The sequence below is a fragment of the Chamaea fasciata genome, unplaced genomic scaffold, assembly GCF_029207755.1.
Source record: "Chamaea fasciata isolate MVZ Bird 193981 ecotype frontalis unplaced genomic scaffold, bChaFas1.0.hap1 SCAF_5, whole genome shotgun sequence".
Lineage (NCBI taxonomy): Eukaryota > Metazoa > Chordata > Aves > Passeriformes > Sylviidae > Chamaea > Chamaea fasciata.
This window is the reverse complement of record NW_027094090.1, coordinates 48826048-48842411: the sequence shown is the minus strand read 5'-3', so window position 1 is coordinate 48842411 and position 16364 is coordinate 48826048. Positions and strand designations below refer to the sequence as shown.

Sequence of the window (16364 nt, the reverse complement as noted above, 5' to 3'; positions counted from 1 at the left end):
GCTGCCTGCCCAGCTACGGATGTTTAGCAGCATGTAAAATGGTTTGGCTCAAATTTTACAGTACGGGAATTTCTTCTTTCATGTAGCTGTTTTCAATCACTTACTTTGAAGACATCATACCAACTATCCCTGAAATGAACCACAACCCTATTTAAGCCAACTCTGTTTCTCCCATTTGTACTCATACTCACCAGTTCAAGTTCACTGATGCTGCGCCCTGTTCGAAGATCTTGAATTACTCAGATTTTTGCAAACACTCAGTACAAATTTTAAGGTACTAAAAAAACTTTCTAAAAATGTAGGGCTGAGATTTTCAGAAGCATTATCTGTTTAGAAAATTCTTCAATTAATTACACTACAAGATGAATTTTAATGCTCCCAGCTAGGACCACTCATTTATGCTCTGCTTTTGTTCTTTACGAGAAATTCACTTGTTCAGTTTCAGTTTGATTGCCAAGCCTGGGCACTAAACTGGGCAGCCAACATTACAAGGGAATGAAGTTATCACCATGTATTCACTGACGTTTAAAAATCAATATAAAAATTTTATTTAAATTTCAGAAGTTTTCTATAAAAAATTCCTTGCCCTTTCAGAGGCAAAACCAAAATATCTTCCGATGCTCGACAGATGGCAGCAGCACACTATCAGATGAGCTTAAGATAGGGTGCAGGACCCCATCTCTTCACACCCTCCCAGGGCAGATACAACTCTCCAGACCAGGGTTATCTCTGCAGGAATGCCATGCCCTTAAGTACAGCATAACCCATCTTCACTCTCAAAAATAAAACCAAATAAAGCAATGCAAAAGCCAGTGAAGCTGCATGTATCGTACACAGCTGCAATGGTTTCATCTGGTGGAAACACCGGCCTCTGAAGTAACAGGCATCACATTCATGCTGCAAGGAGCGAAACACGCTCTTGCTCCACCACAGCTTCATGGGTCAGCACAAGGGTCATGCCCATCGATGTCCAAGCTGCACTGCTGTGGGACTGGACTCAATTGCACTCCACAGGGGCAGATTTGAGGCAGAAATGAGCTCAAGCACTTCGGGGTAGAAGATAACCCAGCTGGAAGGACAGGCAACTCACCTTTTTCTGAAGCTTTTAAGTTACAAATGGAGCAAACAGCAGGACTTGGTGGCAGTGAAAAAGCGCTCTTCAGGTCTGGCTTTACCCCAGGCATATCTGGGGAAAGTCACACTCACTGTGTGACTCTCCCTCTGCTCTGCTCCCTCTGCCCTCCCCCTTCTTCTCCCAGCAGCCAGTCCAGCCTCAATGGTGTGGCACACATCCCACCAGCATAGCCATAAAAGAGGCATCTCCCTTCATCTCCCATATGCATGGCATCATCTCCCAGCCCAGGACAGAGAGGGGCTGGGGCCAACGCTCCCCTCTGGTCCTCCCCTTCTGTCCAGGGGTGAGAACATCTCTTCCCTCAAACACATCCCCACGGAGCGCCCCAGCCCTGCTCTGTCCTCCATCATGGCACCAGCAGGGAGGCTCCGGCAGCACAATTCTTGCAGTGTAGGCACTACCCGGCGGCTCCGGCACAAGGGCTCAGAGAAGATCAGTGGAGTTCCCCCCATCTCATCAAAGTGCAAGGGGTTGTTCCGGGTCCCTGCCACCACCAGCTCCAGCAGCCGGACCACGCAGTCTGAAAACCAGTTCTTGAGGCGGAAGTAGCCCTCCTGGAAAGAGATTCGAAGGCTGACGGGCCCCGCGGGCATCCGCACGCTCAGGCTGAACAAGCAGTTCCCCTGTGAGCTGTCCCGCACCAAGTAGGTGCCTACAGGCTCCCGCTGGAGCTTGGCATGAGCCTCCCCTACAGACAAGGGGCCCCAATAGAAGTCACTGGCCTGGAGGATATTGAGGGATCGCTCCAGGACTTCCCACTCGCAGCTGCGAAACATCCGGAAACGATCAGGCAAACCCGGTGGAGCAGGGCTGGGGAGAACACTCCGACGCTGCCTTTGCAGATGAGAAACAGTGGTGTGTGTGTTGTGCAGATCATCTGGCCTCCCTCTGATCATCTCTCAAAGAGCCCATGAATCCTGGAATGATGCTGCCTTTACCATGCTTCCTCCTTTGCATCCAGCCTGTAGGACAGAAGGAGAGTGAGGCAAACCCAACACTTTCTTCAACCTGGGCAAGACACTTCCCAAGGGAGAAAGACCAGCAAGAGTACCAAAGAGGGTACTGAGGAGTTATTTGCATGTCACCAACCCCCAGCTGCAGGGACAACCGAGGATACATGAGCTGAAAGGGCTCCAGCTGGGTCCCCACCAGCACAAGGTGGCACTTAACAGAGCTCTGCATCCATTGGGTTTCTGTGATTCAAGCCAGGGGCTTCTGCACACCCTCCAGCAGGCTGGTTTGAACCCAGCAGACCTCAGCACTTCAAGATTTCCCTCTGCTAGATGTTTGAGACTCTTCAGAGTGGCCTTGAGACTGGAAAAGTGAAATGACACTACAAATCAAAAGGGAAATTTTTCCTAAAGCAGGAAAATATCATTTACTTTGTCATTCAGTGAAAGGCAGAAAGGTTTCCTCACACTTCTCCAACCTTTTTTTAACAAAAAGACTGACCACAGGACTTAGCAAAAGCAGAAGACAGGTATGAACCCCTCTCACCAAATGCCAGGAACCACTCCCTTATCCCAAGACGTGCGTGTTTCACTACATCAGGAGAAAGCAAAGGTCTCAGATCAAGACCCCTTCAAGAAACGTTACATCAACTTCAAGGCTGAGACTACCACGAATGAGTTCACTTAACACCGGTACCAGACACTGCTGATGCCCTTCCAGACTCTTAACTTCTGTTTCTTCCAGAAGGACAACTCCTCCTGCCTGCAGACAAGGCTGCCCTGTCCCAGTCACCATCCTCTAATGTACTGTCATGACCCTGCTCATCTCCTGCACCTTGTGTTATCACCAGGCTGTTTTCAGAAATGCAAATTTCTGAACCCAGTGTTGCCATCAGCCATCCAAGTCACTTCAATTATATTAAAAAATACATATTCTAAATGTGTGTGTCTGTATTGGCACAAACAAAAAAACCCCACAGCCCTAAGCCAGAGGCTCATTCTATGTGAGAAGCTGAGCTGTAACATACCACTTCCCCAGGCCTGACAAGTCAGTAGCTCGCCGCCAAATGCTGCCCTGACTCCCCTGACATACTCCATTAACCCAGTCATACTCACTCACAGCACAGCCGTGCTTGGAGCAGAACAGAGCACTGGCACAGCCTGCAGCAGAGGAAGAGACACACTTCATCTCCAGCAGTCTGCCCCCCACCACAGACTTGCCCGAGCATCGAGCATCGGGGCTCAGCCCCCCAGGGAATGTGCAGGGACCTATGCTGGGCTGGCTCTGCAGGGAGAGCTTTACTTTAAGCTTGGCTCCTTGCAAGGTTCCCCTGTCTCACACCCTTTGCCAGCTATTCAAAAGCCTCACATTCCTTTTGGTGGTGGTGCCAGCTGGGTGGCCGTGCACACTCTGTGCCCTGGGAGAGGACTAGCTCTTCCCTTCACACAGGCACAGCAGTTAGTGAGTGCAGGCATGCGCCTGGCAGTGCCTTACTACAGACATCTTTTCTAGTCTAACATCTCTGTCAATACTTAACAGTAATACCAATAATGTAGCTGCTAGGCACGTTTCATAAATGGAGCCATAAGCATCCTTTCCAAGAGCAGCCTAGGAAGCTTATCCAGCATATAGCCCTGTGATTTGTAGTCCACAAGCTGCTAATGTCCCTGGTACTGTTCTGAATGCTGTTGATCCTGCCCTCTAGGTAGTTTCACAGTAGGAGGGAAATTCCATGCATAGAGAAAGGTGAGAGGGGTAGGAAGGAGTTAATCAAGCCAGGATTTTTTTCTTTTCCATAAAAAAAAAAAAAGGCAGCAGTTGAAAGCTGCTCAGACAGACCATTCAGCAAGTCAGAATAAATCTTAGGTGAAGGTGATTTAGTGAGCAGGATGCAAACAGTCACCACTACAGCAACAAGAGCCATCTATCACCACCGAAAACTCAGCACAGAAGGCACCACAAGAAGTTGCAGCATCTCTGTCCCTCTCCTTCTCTCTGCTGGGCGAGGAAGCTATAGGACCCTCTGACATTAGCTCCTACCGAAAACAAAGGTCATCTGTCAGGTGCCTCCAGAGCTGTGGCTGTAGCTTCGAAAAGTGATAAAGAACCTTCCTAAACAGCAACTTCTCTTTGGTTCAAATGGAAATTTTGCCAATTTCACAGGTCAAGATTGGAAATTTAATTCAAGCATGAAAACAGAAGCAAGCAGCTCTCTTTCACTTCCAGGCTAGCTTTAAAAATAAAAACAAATATGTAATTTGTTTAAGGCTGCCAATGCTATTTCACAGAAAAAAACCCCAAACTGTTTTGTCCCAGTTTTCAACCTTGGGTCATACACCCAAGTCCTTTAAGAAAAATCCACTGCTACTAGAAATCTGACTGACTAAGAACTGAGATTGTCATCATTTCAAATTCAAAGTAAATAAAAAATAGCACCTTGACAATTTGTTCACTTGATTTGAAATCTACATATAGGTCAGAGCCTCAGACAGGGGGAATTTGTTTAGCTTCAGTGACCCATTTCCAAGAGATAAGTGCCTGGCCTGCAGCACAGCATTAGTCACAGTAATATTAGCCCTAGAAGTGCTTCCTGATACTACCTTTAAGGTTCATTTTTAATGGGTCAACAGGTCCAGGCATACATGGCCTCCCACATCAAGGAGGATGTGGAGACCCAGGATTAGGAATAAACCAAGCCGGGGGGGGTGTAATAAAACACACATGCATAGTAAGTTCTGCTGACTTGTCACACCATGATTTGCTTTCCATCTTCTCCCCTCCAAAAAACCTCAAAAATCCCCAACACACAAACACTTCACCTCCCTACTGCAAGTCAGAACAATGCTAGCAGCCAAATCAACATACCCTGAAAAGCTGGTGTCCTGCTAATTAAAAGGCTGGATAAGTTTCCCCAGACTTTCTGCCTTACTGCAAGTTCAAGAGCTTTTCAAAATGAGTGCCCTTGACACAGGGCATTCTGCTTTCCTCCTCACTCACGACCCAGGCAAGGTAGTGTATTTTACATAAGGAGACAATTCTAGTAAACCAGGGGACTGTACTCAGTGTGTGGTGTCAGCCAAGCCACCCTGTAGTTTGACAAATCTGGCATGTTCAACATCAGCCTCAAGTACTCAGCCATGATGCATCCTTGCACTCTTCTTCCAGGACACTTGAGAAAACTTACCTCTTTGTCTTTGCCACCCATAGAGATGAGTTTCTGGATGTCAGGACTGGAAGTGGTCCAAATTCAAAAGCTCTGATGCAGCACTTCCCAGTTTTTGCACAGCTTTACTTAAGAGCAAATCCATCCTTTGAAAAGAAAGATACGTCCATCAAGCAGGTGACTAAGCCCATTAGTTTGCTGTAATGTGGATCTAAAATACAACAAATCTGGGGACAGGTTGTTTGTCTCTATCTCTTTGATCTGTGTTACTGTAGAAACACATATACAGCACTTCAGATAGCAACAGAGACAGCAGATTATTGCTGTTATTACTATTGCTACTTACAAAGCCATGAGCTGATTAGGTCCAGGCAGCTCACAGGTGGCCCAAGGACAAATGGAAAGACCATAAAGTTGCCATCATCTTCCAGAGACAGGAACCATAAAACCCAAATGTTAAGAGATGATGGCAACAGGAATAAACCTAAGGATTCAGAGCAGCCAAGTCCCGACTTGTGCTGAATACAAAGCACAATATTGAGAGTATCTTGACACCACATAGGTATCCATTCACTGCTGAGTTATCCTAATTGTGACCCAATCTGTTCTGGCCCACACTCTTCTACCCTGCTACCCCAGCTCTCAAGACTTTTCCTTCTCACCTTGCAGATGGAAAAGTAAACCCACTGACCTGGTGGAGCAGCAGGCCACCACGTGTGCAATCGTGTCTGTCAGTGGATCCATGAGCAAGCTGAAGAAACAATCCCAGATTTCTGCATGCCTTTCAGAGGCACTCCCTGCAGAGCTTCATTTGTACCCACGTAACATCAGTTCTCTGCATCCTCCCCAGCCCAGTCCGAACTGGGCACACACCCCACAAGCTATACTGACTTGCAGCTAGCAAAACTGCAGGTCGATCCCATTATTACACTTTCCCATTACCTCTCCATTTGGCTTTGTCATCTCCCTGATATCAACCCTGCAGTTCCCAGAGCAGTTAGATTGAGGCTGGGATAAGTAGGAAAAGCTCTTTCTAAGGTACCCTGCAAGCCCTTGCAACAGCATCCTTACTCCAGGCAGCAGAGCCTGAGCAGACATCTCTTGTTTGCACGCTGGCATCCCACAGAAATGCACTACATACTGATCTGTGGCTGGGAAGGCTGTTTCAAAGGAAAGCTTGAGCAAAGGGCTGGAAGAAACCTCCCTGGTAAGAGCCAAGCATTGCAGCACTAGGTTTTAATGGTAGGCCAGCCTGGTTCCCAGGCCGCCACCGCCTGCCACGGACCAGCACTGGTTTGAATCGCGCCGTCATCGCCACGGTGCACATTCTCAGTAAAGCCCCTCGTCACATGAGCACCCTGCCACAGCCAAGGTGACCAGGGCTGATGCAGAAAGGAATTACAGAGGGGGAAGGGAGAGGAGATGCACAGACAGACATGCCGAAGGAAACAGAGGGTGCTGTGGTTAGAGGAGGATGTGGCCCAGCTCAGCCAAGAGGACCAATGTTAATCACAGCCAATTTCTCCAGCACAAAGCAGGCCTTGGACACATTGCAGTTCCCTCTATCTTTTATGCCATGGCAGTTTGATATGAGGCTACCATTATGTCTGACACATGAGAGAATATGTGGGAAAAAAACCAAACCACACCACACATACACCAAACCAAAAGTGCATTTCCCTGTACAACCAGCATCCAAGGATGCAATATTTAATAAAATAAGCTGAAGCAGCACACACACTGTGGCAGTTCCTACTTCGCACAGTAGAGACACAGGGCAGGAAGATCCTGCATGCAGGCTTTGGGGATCGGCAGCTGAAGACTTGTCTTATCAAACACCTCCCAACATTTTGGGTCTGGAGAACATACTTCAAAACCCACAAATAACTTTGCATGGATCTGATATTAATGTTTGGTACTTCTTAAAGTGTTTTTGTATTTAATGTGTTTTCTGAATTAATATGGCACTTTGCTGATAGGGGCTAAAAGGTTTTTAATCCAAGAAAACCAATAAGACAGTGTGATGTGTGCCAAATACTCTTCAAGGCAGAGAAGTCTGCGAGCACTTTGGTTTCTCCATGAAAAACCCAACAAGGTGGCAGTTTAAAGGAAAAACTAATTGTCTTTACTGAGCTAATTGAAGGAGCTGGAAGAAAGACATCTATTTTTAGAGTGCCCTCCTCAAACCTTTGAAATACTACACACTTTCAGAAATACTTTCAAATAAAAGAGCCTATTCCTCGTCAAAATAGCCCAGTGTGAAACTGTTATCCTGCTATTTCAGAATAACAGAGAAGCCTCATCACTTCCCTGAATTCAGAGGCTGCTCTGCAGTAGCCACAAGCAACTACAGCTTATTCCACAGCAAATAAAACTACCAAAACTACCATGTGGTTTCTGCCAAAGACATCTTCTACTGGAGACAGAATTATTTCTGCCTTCTCCTTTAACTGGGGAAACAAGAAAAAAAAAAAAAGGCAAAAAAGAAAAGAATAAAAAAAAAAAAAAGGAAATCAGGAGGAGTTACTACTAAGTTCCAAAGCTGCAGTTGAGCCTATCCTGCTATGGCTTAAGCCAAGAGAGTTGTTGCTTGCCTCTGGCCAACAGTATTTTCGGTGAGGGAAGCCCAGTCACTTTGCTCCTGACCTTTGCAATTTCACATCGAGCAGCCACTCCTGCGAACGTCAGTGCTGCACAGCTACATAAAACATCAGGCCTGTACTTGGCCAGGGAACACAGAGTCTGTGCTACTGCCTTGCCATCCCTCCCTCCACACCACACACCGGCTCAGGAAGCAGCCCTCTGGAAAGGTGGCTGGAGCTCAGTTTGGGGGCAGAAACAAGGAGATGGGGAGAGGGCACAAGAAGAAGAAGAAAGAAGCCAAGATAACAGCAGTCCCTCATGCCTCCCTACTTGAAATGCTCTGTCCCATCTCCCTGCTGAGAGGAGGATCAGTGAGAAGGGGGTAGCGATGCCCAGGGCTGCGTCCAACCCATCATGGCTCCTCAGCATTACCAGCTCTTCCCACCCCCAGAGCAGCAGCACAGGTACATTTCCTCTGCATCTCTCTACTAAACTGACTTTGTTCCAGAGCCCTGTTTGAGGAAATGAGTAAATCCTGAGACACAAAGGCCATCAGTGGGCCCTGTGACAACCATGGCTTTTTATCAAAACCATCACATTGAGCTGGAAAGGAATGCAAAGAAGCAGCTAACACTGAGAAATGAGCAGTGCCTGCAGCTAAAATTGGTTCAGTATCCTTACCAGAACTACACTGTGAGAGGAGTCCCAGATGATTAACCAACACGAGCACAGGGGGACAAGGGAAACACCCTGGCCTGACTCTTCAGAAGGACCAGCTTCAAAAGATGTGAGGGGCCATTACACAGTACCAGTTTCTGTGCCTTCAGAGGAAAGGGCAAGGGTCAGAAAGCACAGATGCACCACAACACTAAAAGTTTTATAGTGGGGGATTTCCAACACACAAAATAAAGAAACTAGTCCTGAGAGTCAAAAGTAAAAAGAATTTTTTAAAAAAATTAAGTTATGAAAGGTTATTTAGGAAATCTTAAGTGACAGAGCACGCAGACCTCACACAAATGATGGCACAGAGATGCTGCCTGGCTAAGAGGGGGACAACATAGGTCACACTGCAGGTATCAGCTGTAGGTGGAACAGTTTCGCAAGGGTTTCTGCTGTGGATCAGAGACATCAAACACACATGCTACAAAACCACAGTCCCTATTCAAATCTCTCTACAACCTCAACAATCCTTCAGAAAATGAAAAAATAATCCTGGAGAAGGCAATATAAAGGACTATAAATTATTGATGGTAGGGAAGAAATTTATATGAGGATAGCTGTCATGAAACTGGGACAGTAGGTGGCCAAGATAAATGAAACAAAACCCAGAAAACATATGGCATTTTCAGTTTATCAAAAACTGAAATGGAGGAATAATTTAGTTGAGTGGGACACCAGCTAGTGGGGACAGGGACACTGCAGAAAAGTTACACAAGCATGCAGGTATTATTAATTTTTTCTTGCACAGGATGTTGAGGAGATTCCCCAGTATTTAATGCTGATTAACCTGAAAGGAAAAAAAGAAGGTGCTCTATCAGAAGAGATGGGGGAAGGTGACATTAAAGCAGAAAGCCAGCTGGGCATGGTGGACTATAACCAGAGATTCTGAATTGGAAATGGATGGTTGAGGTACAAAGAAAGGTGTTCTCTCAATCAAATCAGCTGCACTAGCAATTGCCAGAGGGCTGCAAGTATTGGAAGGAACTTCTTTTGACGTGTGCTGCTAAGGCAGGAGCAGCACAAGGCTCCCTGGTGTGGGGGAGAGCCAACCCCCAGGCAGAGATCCCCATTAGGCAGATGGCACCTGAAGAAGCAACAGATGACAGGACACACTTCGTGCTTTGCCAAAGCAAGTCAAGAAGTGAGATATGGTACACAAGCTAAAGAGCCAGCAGCACGCCAGGACCTGTACAGCAGATGGGCAGAAGACATGGAGCAGTCATGCCACAGGGTGAATGGGAGGTGGAAGAGGGGTGGCCAGAGGAAACCAAGGCATTTCAGCCCCTGCACAGCTGGTCACTTCCCTGCCACCCTCCCAGTCACTGCATCTTCCCCCTGGTTCGACTCAGCCCACTTTGCAGAGGATCCCACCTCCTCAACAGGCTGGTGGGTACAAGCAGTCCAAAGGCACCCCCATCTCTCATGCAAGCAGCTCCCTCCCCCCGACTGTGCAAACTCACATGTTGACCCAGGTCTCTTCCTAGAATTCTTTCCCTGCCTTCAAGCTGTCATTATCCACAACACTTCAAACCCCCGAGGCCTAACCTTGCCCCCAGCAGGCAGCTTACAGCTTCATGTTACTTAAATCTAAGCAGCCAACTCAAGAAGTAGGGAGCCCTCTCCATCGCCTTTGGAGGGTAAACAGTGACAAAATCACTTCACTCTCTGCAGGACAGAGAAGTCAGAGGTCATCCAAAATTCGTCCGCAGGAAAGCAGCAGGAGGTCAGGCAAGACGCTGTCCTGACATGCAAATGCACACAGACTTGTAGGAAAACCAGCTGGGTCTGTATTTTCAAGAGCAATAAATTAAGTGGTGCAGCTGACCAATGAGCCGAGTAAGAGTGCTGATGGTTCATTAAGGAAAGCTCCAGTTCTGAATGCAAAAGCAGTCATTTAAAAACCAAGAAGCAAGCAGGAGTGGGAGGGTGCAAAAGGGATAGGTGGGAACATAACAGTAATGTCACCACCTGAGAGAATACAGTCAGTTCTAGTCACCTGAAATTAAAACACAGAGCTGAAACAAAGGGGATAAGCCTAAAGATGGGTAATAAGAAGCAACACGTAACTGTACAGAGAGAGACTGGAGAAATTTCATGCTCAGTTTAGAGAGCAGATTTATATACAAGAGGATGCCAGAGAAAGATACAGTACAATCAGGACATTCTTTTTGTATTCTTTCAGAAAACCAGATGAAAGGAAGTTCAAAGGTGACCAAGATTGAAAAGTAACTAATTTTAAAACTCACAAACGGAAAAAATTACAATCATATAGACTGGGGAAAGAGAAAGCTGACCTGAGGAATCTCATTTCTCTTCTCTCTCAAAAGTCTTTGCTTTGTTTCTGTGCTGTACCCACCATGTCATGCTTTAGCAGACCTTAGGCAGGGGAATCCAGTAGCAAAGGGCTGGGGTTTTTAGCAACACCTTTTTAAGACTCCTGTTAACCATTCAAACCTGACATTACACTAAGGGGAGCCCAGCACAAGGCATAAATGCCCTTTGTGCATAACTGAAGGAGCAAACAAGGGTATAAGAAGTCAATATGAGAAATCAACTATGGACCTGCTGCAGAGTCAAAATAGCTCTGTCCATGTTTTCCTTATTCTTTAATGACTAAAAAGAACAGCACCTCTTCTTTGGATGTGGTGACTTGAATATCAGCGTGCACCCTACACAAACAGCAGATTTCAGTGTTTACTGCTAAAGCACTAAATGTTTCTCCAGCTCCAACTTCCCTCCTTCCACACCACAGAATCTCACCAGAAAACAAGGAAGAACTAAAATATGGATAAAGAACAACACTGCTGGTCTGTCAAAAAGCACAAAACAACCCATTCTTGCACAATCAAACCTCTGCTCATCACCACTAGTGTGCCAACTGAGGCACTCTTATGCTGAACCCCCTTAGCTTCAGCAAGGCACCTACAGCAGGATGTGCAGAAGCCCAGCAACACAGTTCCGATTGCAGATCTCTGGCATTTTCCAACTGCTAACAGCCACACTCACTTTCTAAGCTTTAGCCTAAGTTTCCAAATAAATATTGCGACTGAGAAAGTATGAAAGTAGATCCAAACCGTTTCTGAACTGCAGAATCACATACACACAAAAAACTCCCTTGTTGCACAAGTCACAATCTGAAGTCAAAATTTTTCTTCAGCATTTACAGGGACTGAGGGGAAGAACAAAAACCCTCTGCAACCAATGCAACTGAATGCTGCCAGCTTTACCCAATTTTGCTAGCCACTGCTCCAGTATAAAGCCAAAGGAGCCCATCTGCAAACTTAATAGTGGCCCCGTTCGATTCTTCCCCTCAACTTTCACGTGTTTGCAAACAAGCAGAAGCACACAAAGTGCAGGAGGAGCAGGAAGGGAGAAGGCAGAGAATGTGCATTATCAAAATACCTTGAGAGCGGTTCTTGGAAATGTGCAGCCTGCAAGCCTGTATCAGACACTCATTTCCTGTGAAGTGCACACAGGCCTTTTCATTTCTCCACAGAAGGGCTTGAAAATAGGGTGCAGCTCTGAAGTCTCCAAAGACAACACAAACCAGCATTTAGCCACTCTACTAAAACTGAATTTACATTTTTACGCTATTAAATACCTGTTGAACAGAAGCATTGATTTCCAGAAGTACAAAAAGGAGGATTATCTACACCTCTCACTTCTAAATCTTAACCTGAAACCTTGCATTTGGTGAGGGGGAAGAAGAATTCTACTCGTCACTTTGATCACTGACTAACACAAAGTCACCAAATCCTGTTACATCAAACAGCACTGCAACTTTTTTTTAAAAAAGGTTGTGACTGATTTCAGCAAAATGGTGAGCTAATAAATACCTTACTGAGGCAGAAGGATGCAGGATATGCACAAATGCAAACCAGGCAGGATAAAAGAGGTTAAATTACTATCATACCTGCCTTCTGTCTCTACTTACATGTAATCAAAGATCTAATTAATGTAGCATTAAGTTGCATTATTTTAAATAAATATGCCTCCTAATGACATACACGCTTAACACCTTTACTCCTTAAAAAGATATTGTCCTTGTATGTCTTACTCAGCTCTCGCACCATCCCATCCACATTTTAAGTTACAGAGATGCATGTGCCTTCCTCTCCCATCTTGTGAGCTTTTGGTAAGCACCACCAGGCTGAGGTCAGAAGCAGCCTGGAATAACAGCTCCAGAACACAGCACCTCCCCATAGCTTTTATTAATTTAACCACAGTATCAACCCGACCCAAATGATGTCATATTTAAGTACTGGCACTATTTCTTTATTGCTGACCAAACCAAGGCTGCAGAAATCAGGACAGTGAAGCCTGTGGGTGGCAAGGGGAGAGAGGGGTGGCAGGGAGCTGAAGGAAAAGACTAGGAGAAAAGAGCAAAACATTCCCAGTGGGGACAGAGAAAAAGAGAAACAAGGGAAAAAAACCCCACAGCTCTAAAGCACATTTTCTCCTTTGTTTCTCAGCAATGCGACTACAGTATTAGTGACAGCAATTAAGAATTTACACCACTGAACCCCAGTTCTATCCTTGCACAAACCAACCACCAACTTCACAGAAATCCCAGCTGGACTGAGGAAGGTAAGAGGCATTGGCTGCGTGTTTGAAGCTGTCATCTGGAAACTGAATTTGGCCCTCTTTGAGCAGGCACAGTGGGAACAGATACACACACCTGGGAGGATATGAAAAAGCTCAGCCTCTCCCCAGTGCTCCTCTATGCCCATTCTTGGGGACCCTAGCACAGTTTACTTGTGCCTTCCAATGCAATCTTACAGAAATCACCTGTGTTGCCACTCAACCCCACTACATTTAAGTAAGTAAAAAGGAAGCCTGGTTATTAAAGGACATACAACATACAAAACATTAACAAGGAGCACAGAAATAACAAAGGCCCAGATCCCAGAATAACTCAGGAAAAGATGGGAACCTGTGTGGGAGGTTGGCATCCCAGTAATCCTGTGGGTTTGTGCCCAAGAGCCTTCCCCTCTGGAGGGAACAAGAATCCATACTTCAACAACTACGTTTTAAACTACATACCCAGCAGAATCACTCATGAACACAGAAACAAAGCTTGGCTTCATCTGCAGCAACTGGCCACATTTCGTCGTAACTTGATTCAACATTATGTGATAATACAGCCTCAGTCTCACAAACGTCTGTGCATGTGCATGATTTTAAAGCACATGACCATTGCCCTGCTGTGACTGAATCAGCCATTTGACATTCACACAGCGTCTGAATTGCAGTTGCAATTGTTTGGAGAAAGAAGATATGCTTGCATACCTTCTTAAGGACACAGTCAGTAGAGAATAAAACATCAGGAAACTAGTTATTTCTGATTCCACCCCATTTTACAGAGTTGAATGTGGTCAACATGTGACTGGGTTTTTCATTTAAATTCTCTGAGAGCTGCATGGACTAGAACTAGTAAATGGCACTGTCTGGACCACATAGTCCTAAATAGCAGCTTGCTAACAATACTCTTTACCCTCAACTTTCCAGAACAATGGTCAAGCCACATCCACCTTCTTCACCATGCAGGAGAAGAAAAAATGCCAGAGACATTAACTTAACGTTCTTGTGTTTCTCTCAGCTGCCTCTGGGATTCATCCAGATCCTATTTCCAAGCTTCGACTAACCAAGAAGTAATATATATTTAAACTAAATTTTTTAAAAAGGAAAAAAAAAGAAACATAAGAGTAGCATGAGGTTTTACGTGGTAACCATTCCAAAATTCTCAGCAACAGTGCGCGCATTTGTGGGAAAAAGTGAGTAGCGGATCCTGCATGGCTGTGAGCACGATGACTCACATTGCATAAAGGAGGAGGATTTAGCGATAACCTTTGTGATGAGGCCTTTCATGGCCTCGCAACACTGATCTGAGAAACAGCAGGTGTGAGGCTGCGTTCTGTCTGTGCCAGGTCTGGAGGATGCCGATTTTCTCCGCCTTTCAAGGCAACCCCAAACGGCACACAGCAACTCCTTCACTTCTGCCAGGCAGCTCCCTTTTCCAGCTAAGACTAAGTGTTAACACTCTGAGCACCGCTTCTCCAGTGCTTTATGTGAAAGGAAAGAAGTGGTGGGAAGACCAAGTTACCCGGACCTGTGCGGCTGCCTTCCTACAGACCCACCTAAAACATTACATAATTTGCAGGTTTCACTTTAAAAGCAGCATCTCCCTGCCCTGACGCTTTTAAGAACACCTTGACAGCAGGACAGTCCCCATGGAGCCTCCCAGGCTACTCTCAGCACCCTGCCGCCAACCCAGTACAGCACATGGCTCCCTTCAAGGCCGGCAGTGAGATGCCAGTACCCCAAACCTCCCCCGACTCCTCGGGAAAAGCCCCCAACACGCTCCTTCTTCCCGGCCAACAACGGCCCCAACCCCCCCCCCCCCCCCCCCCCCCAAGGAGCCAAATCAGCGGGGACTGCAACCCCTCGCAAGCCAAGGGGGGATGGGAGCAGACCGGCAGACGGACAGGCAGACGGACAGACAGACTCCTCGCAGCCCGCCCCCCTCCCCCAAAAGGCCGTTTCCAGTTAACGCAGCACAACTTACTCTCGGCACCTCCGGGGCCACGGGCGGGCGGCGCTGCCTCCGGTGCGGGCGAGCGCTCAGTGCCGGGACGACAGCAGCGCCGCTCTCCCGCCCCGAAGCCGAAGGGAGGCGGCCCCGCTCCCCGCCGCGCTCCGCATTCCCCCCCGGCCCCTTCGGTCACAAAGGGGCCAGTGCGCGGCTTACCGGGGGCGGCGCGGCTGCCCCGCCGGGCCCTCCTCGGCCGCGGGGCGGGCGGGCGCCGCGGCGGCGGCTTCGGCTCTGGGGAGCGGAGCGCCACAAAAGGGAAGGGAGGGGTAGGAGGGGAGGAAACCCCCCAAATATTTCTTTTCCGAGGAAGGAGCCACGGGGGAGGGGAAGGGGAGGGGTTTCTCCCTCTTCCACCACCCCGTCTTTCCACGGCGTGGCTGTCGCAAGGGGAAAAAAAAAAAAAAAAAAAAAAAAAAAAAAGTTAAGAAGAAAAAAGTTTGGGTTTTTTTTAAAAGAAAACTTGGACGGATAGGGGGGAGAGAGCGGAAGAAAGGAAATGAAAAAAAAAAAATGCTGTGAAAGCCCCTCTGCCGCAGACCGGCAGAGGAACCCCACCGGAACGGCACCGCAGCATCCCCCAGCCCCGGGACTCGCCGGAGCCACGTGTCGCCCCGGGGAGAGGGCGGCCGGTCCGGGGGCTCTGCCCCTCCTCCCAGCCACCATCAGCTGTCCTGCAGCTCAGGGCTGGAGCATCGGGTCGCGCAAGTACGGGGGAAGGGGCAATGTCCAGGGCCGAGGAGGTGGCGCAGAGGGCTCTTTACGCCGCCGGACAACAGAGCGCCTGGCCCGACCTTCCCTGCCAGAGTTCTCCCAGCTCCTCTCGGGCACTGCAGGAGCTCTCAGAAGGACTCCGGGCATTCTGGAAGCACAGCGTGTGTGGCAGGGTAATACACACTTAAGGAGTGTGCCCCAAAACGCACGCTGTCCCTTGGTGGGTCAAATTAAAATACGGGAAATCATGTAAAAGATTACAAATGCAGAGAAACATTATGATATGAAATATAAATAGTGCACCGCATGGTGCATATTGTAAGCATATTGCTACTCAGAATAGATGTAATAGAAGAAAAGACGATCTTTGGAATTCAGTACAAACCTCACAGTTTAAAGCCCTAGCCTGTAACGAAGCTATGATTTGATCATGTCATCAGAGCTCTCACTCACCTACATACTTTCTCTAGATGCTGTGCACATTCCCTGGTGTGTGCACACCAGGTGAA

At 47.3% G+C, this 16364-nt stretch overlaps 1 protein-coding gene across 2 annotated transcripts; it reads right to left on the bottom strand.

Moving 5' to 3' along the window:
* Positions 1 to 524: 524 nt before the first annotated feature.
* LOC136290243 (suppressor of cytokine signaling 1-like) lies at positions 525 to 15528 on the bottom strand. 2 transcript variants are annotated; one of them, XM_066184618.1, is made up of 3 exons: positions 15118 to 15528; positions 5271 to 5395; positions 525 to 2097 (listed from the first exon to the last, which is right to left on the bottom strand). In XM_066184618.1, exon 3 carries the CDS (start codon positions 2029 to 2031, stop codon positions 1348 to 1350), a length of 684 nt encoding a protein of 227 aa, XP_066040715.1. In that variant the 5' UTR covers positions 2032 to 2097; positions 5271 to 5395; positions 15118 to 15528; the 3' UTR covers positions 525 to 1347. The 2 variants fall into 2 exon arrangements, with proteins under 2 accessions (XP_066040715.1, XP_066040717.1); XM_066184620.1 differs by having other exon boundaries at positions 15301 to 15528.
* Positions 15529 to 16364: the final 836 nt, after the last annotated feature.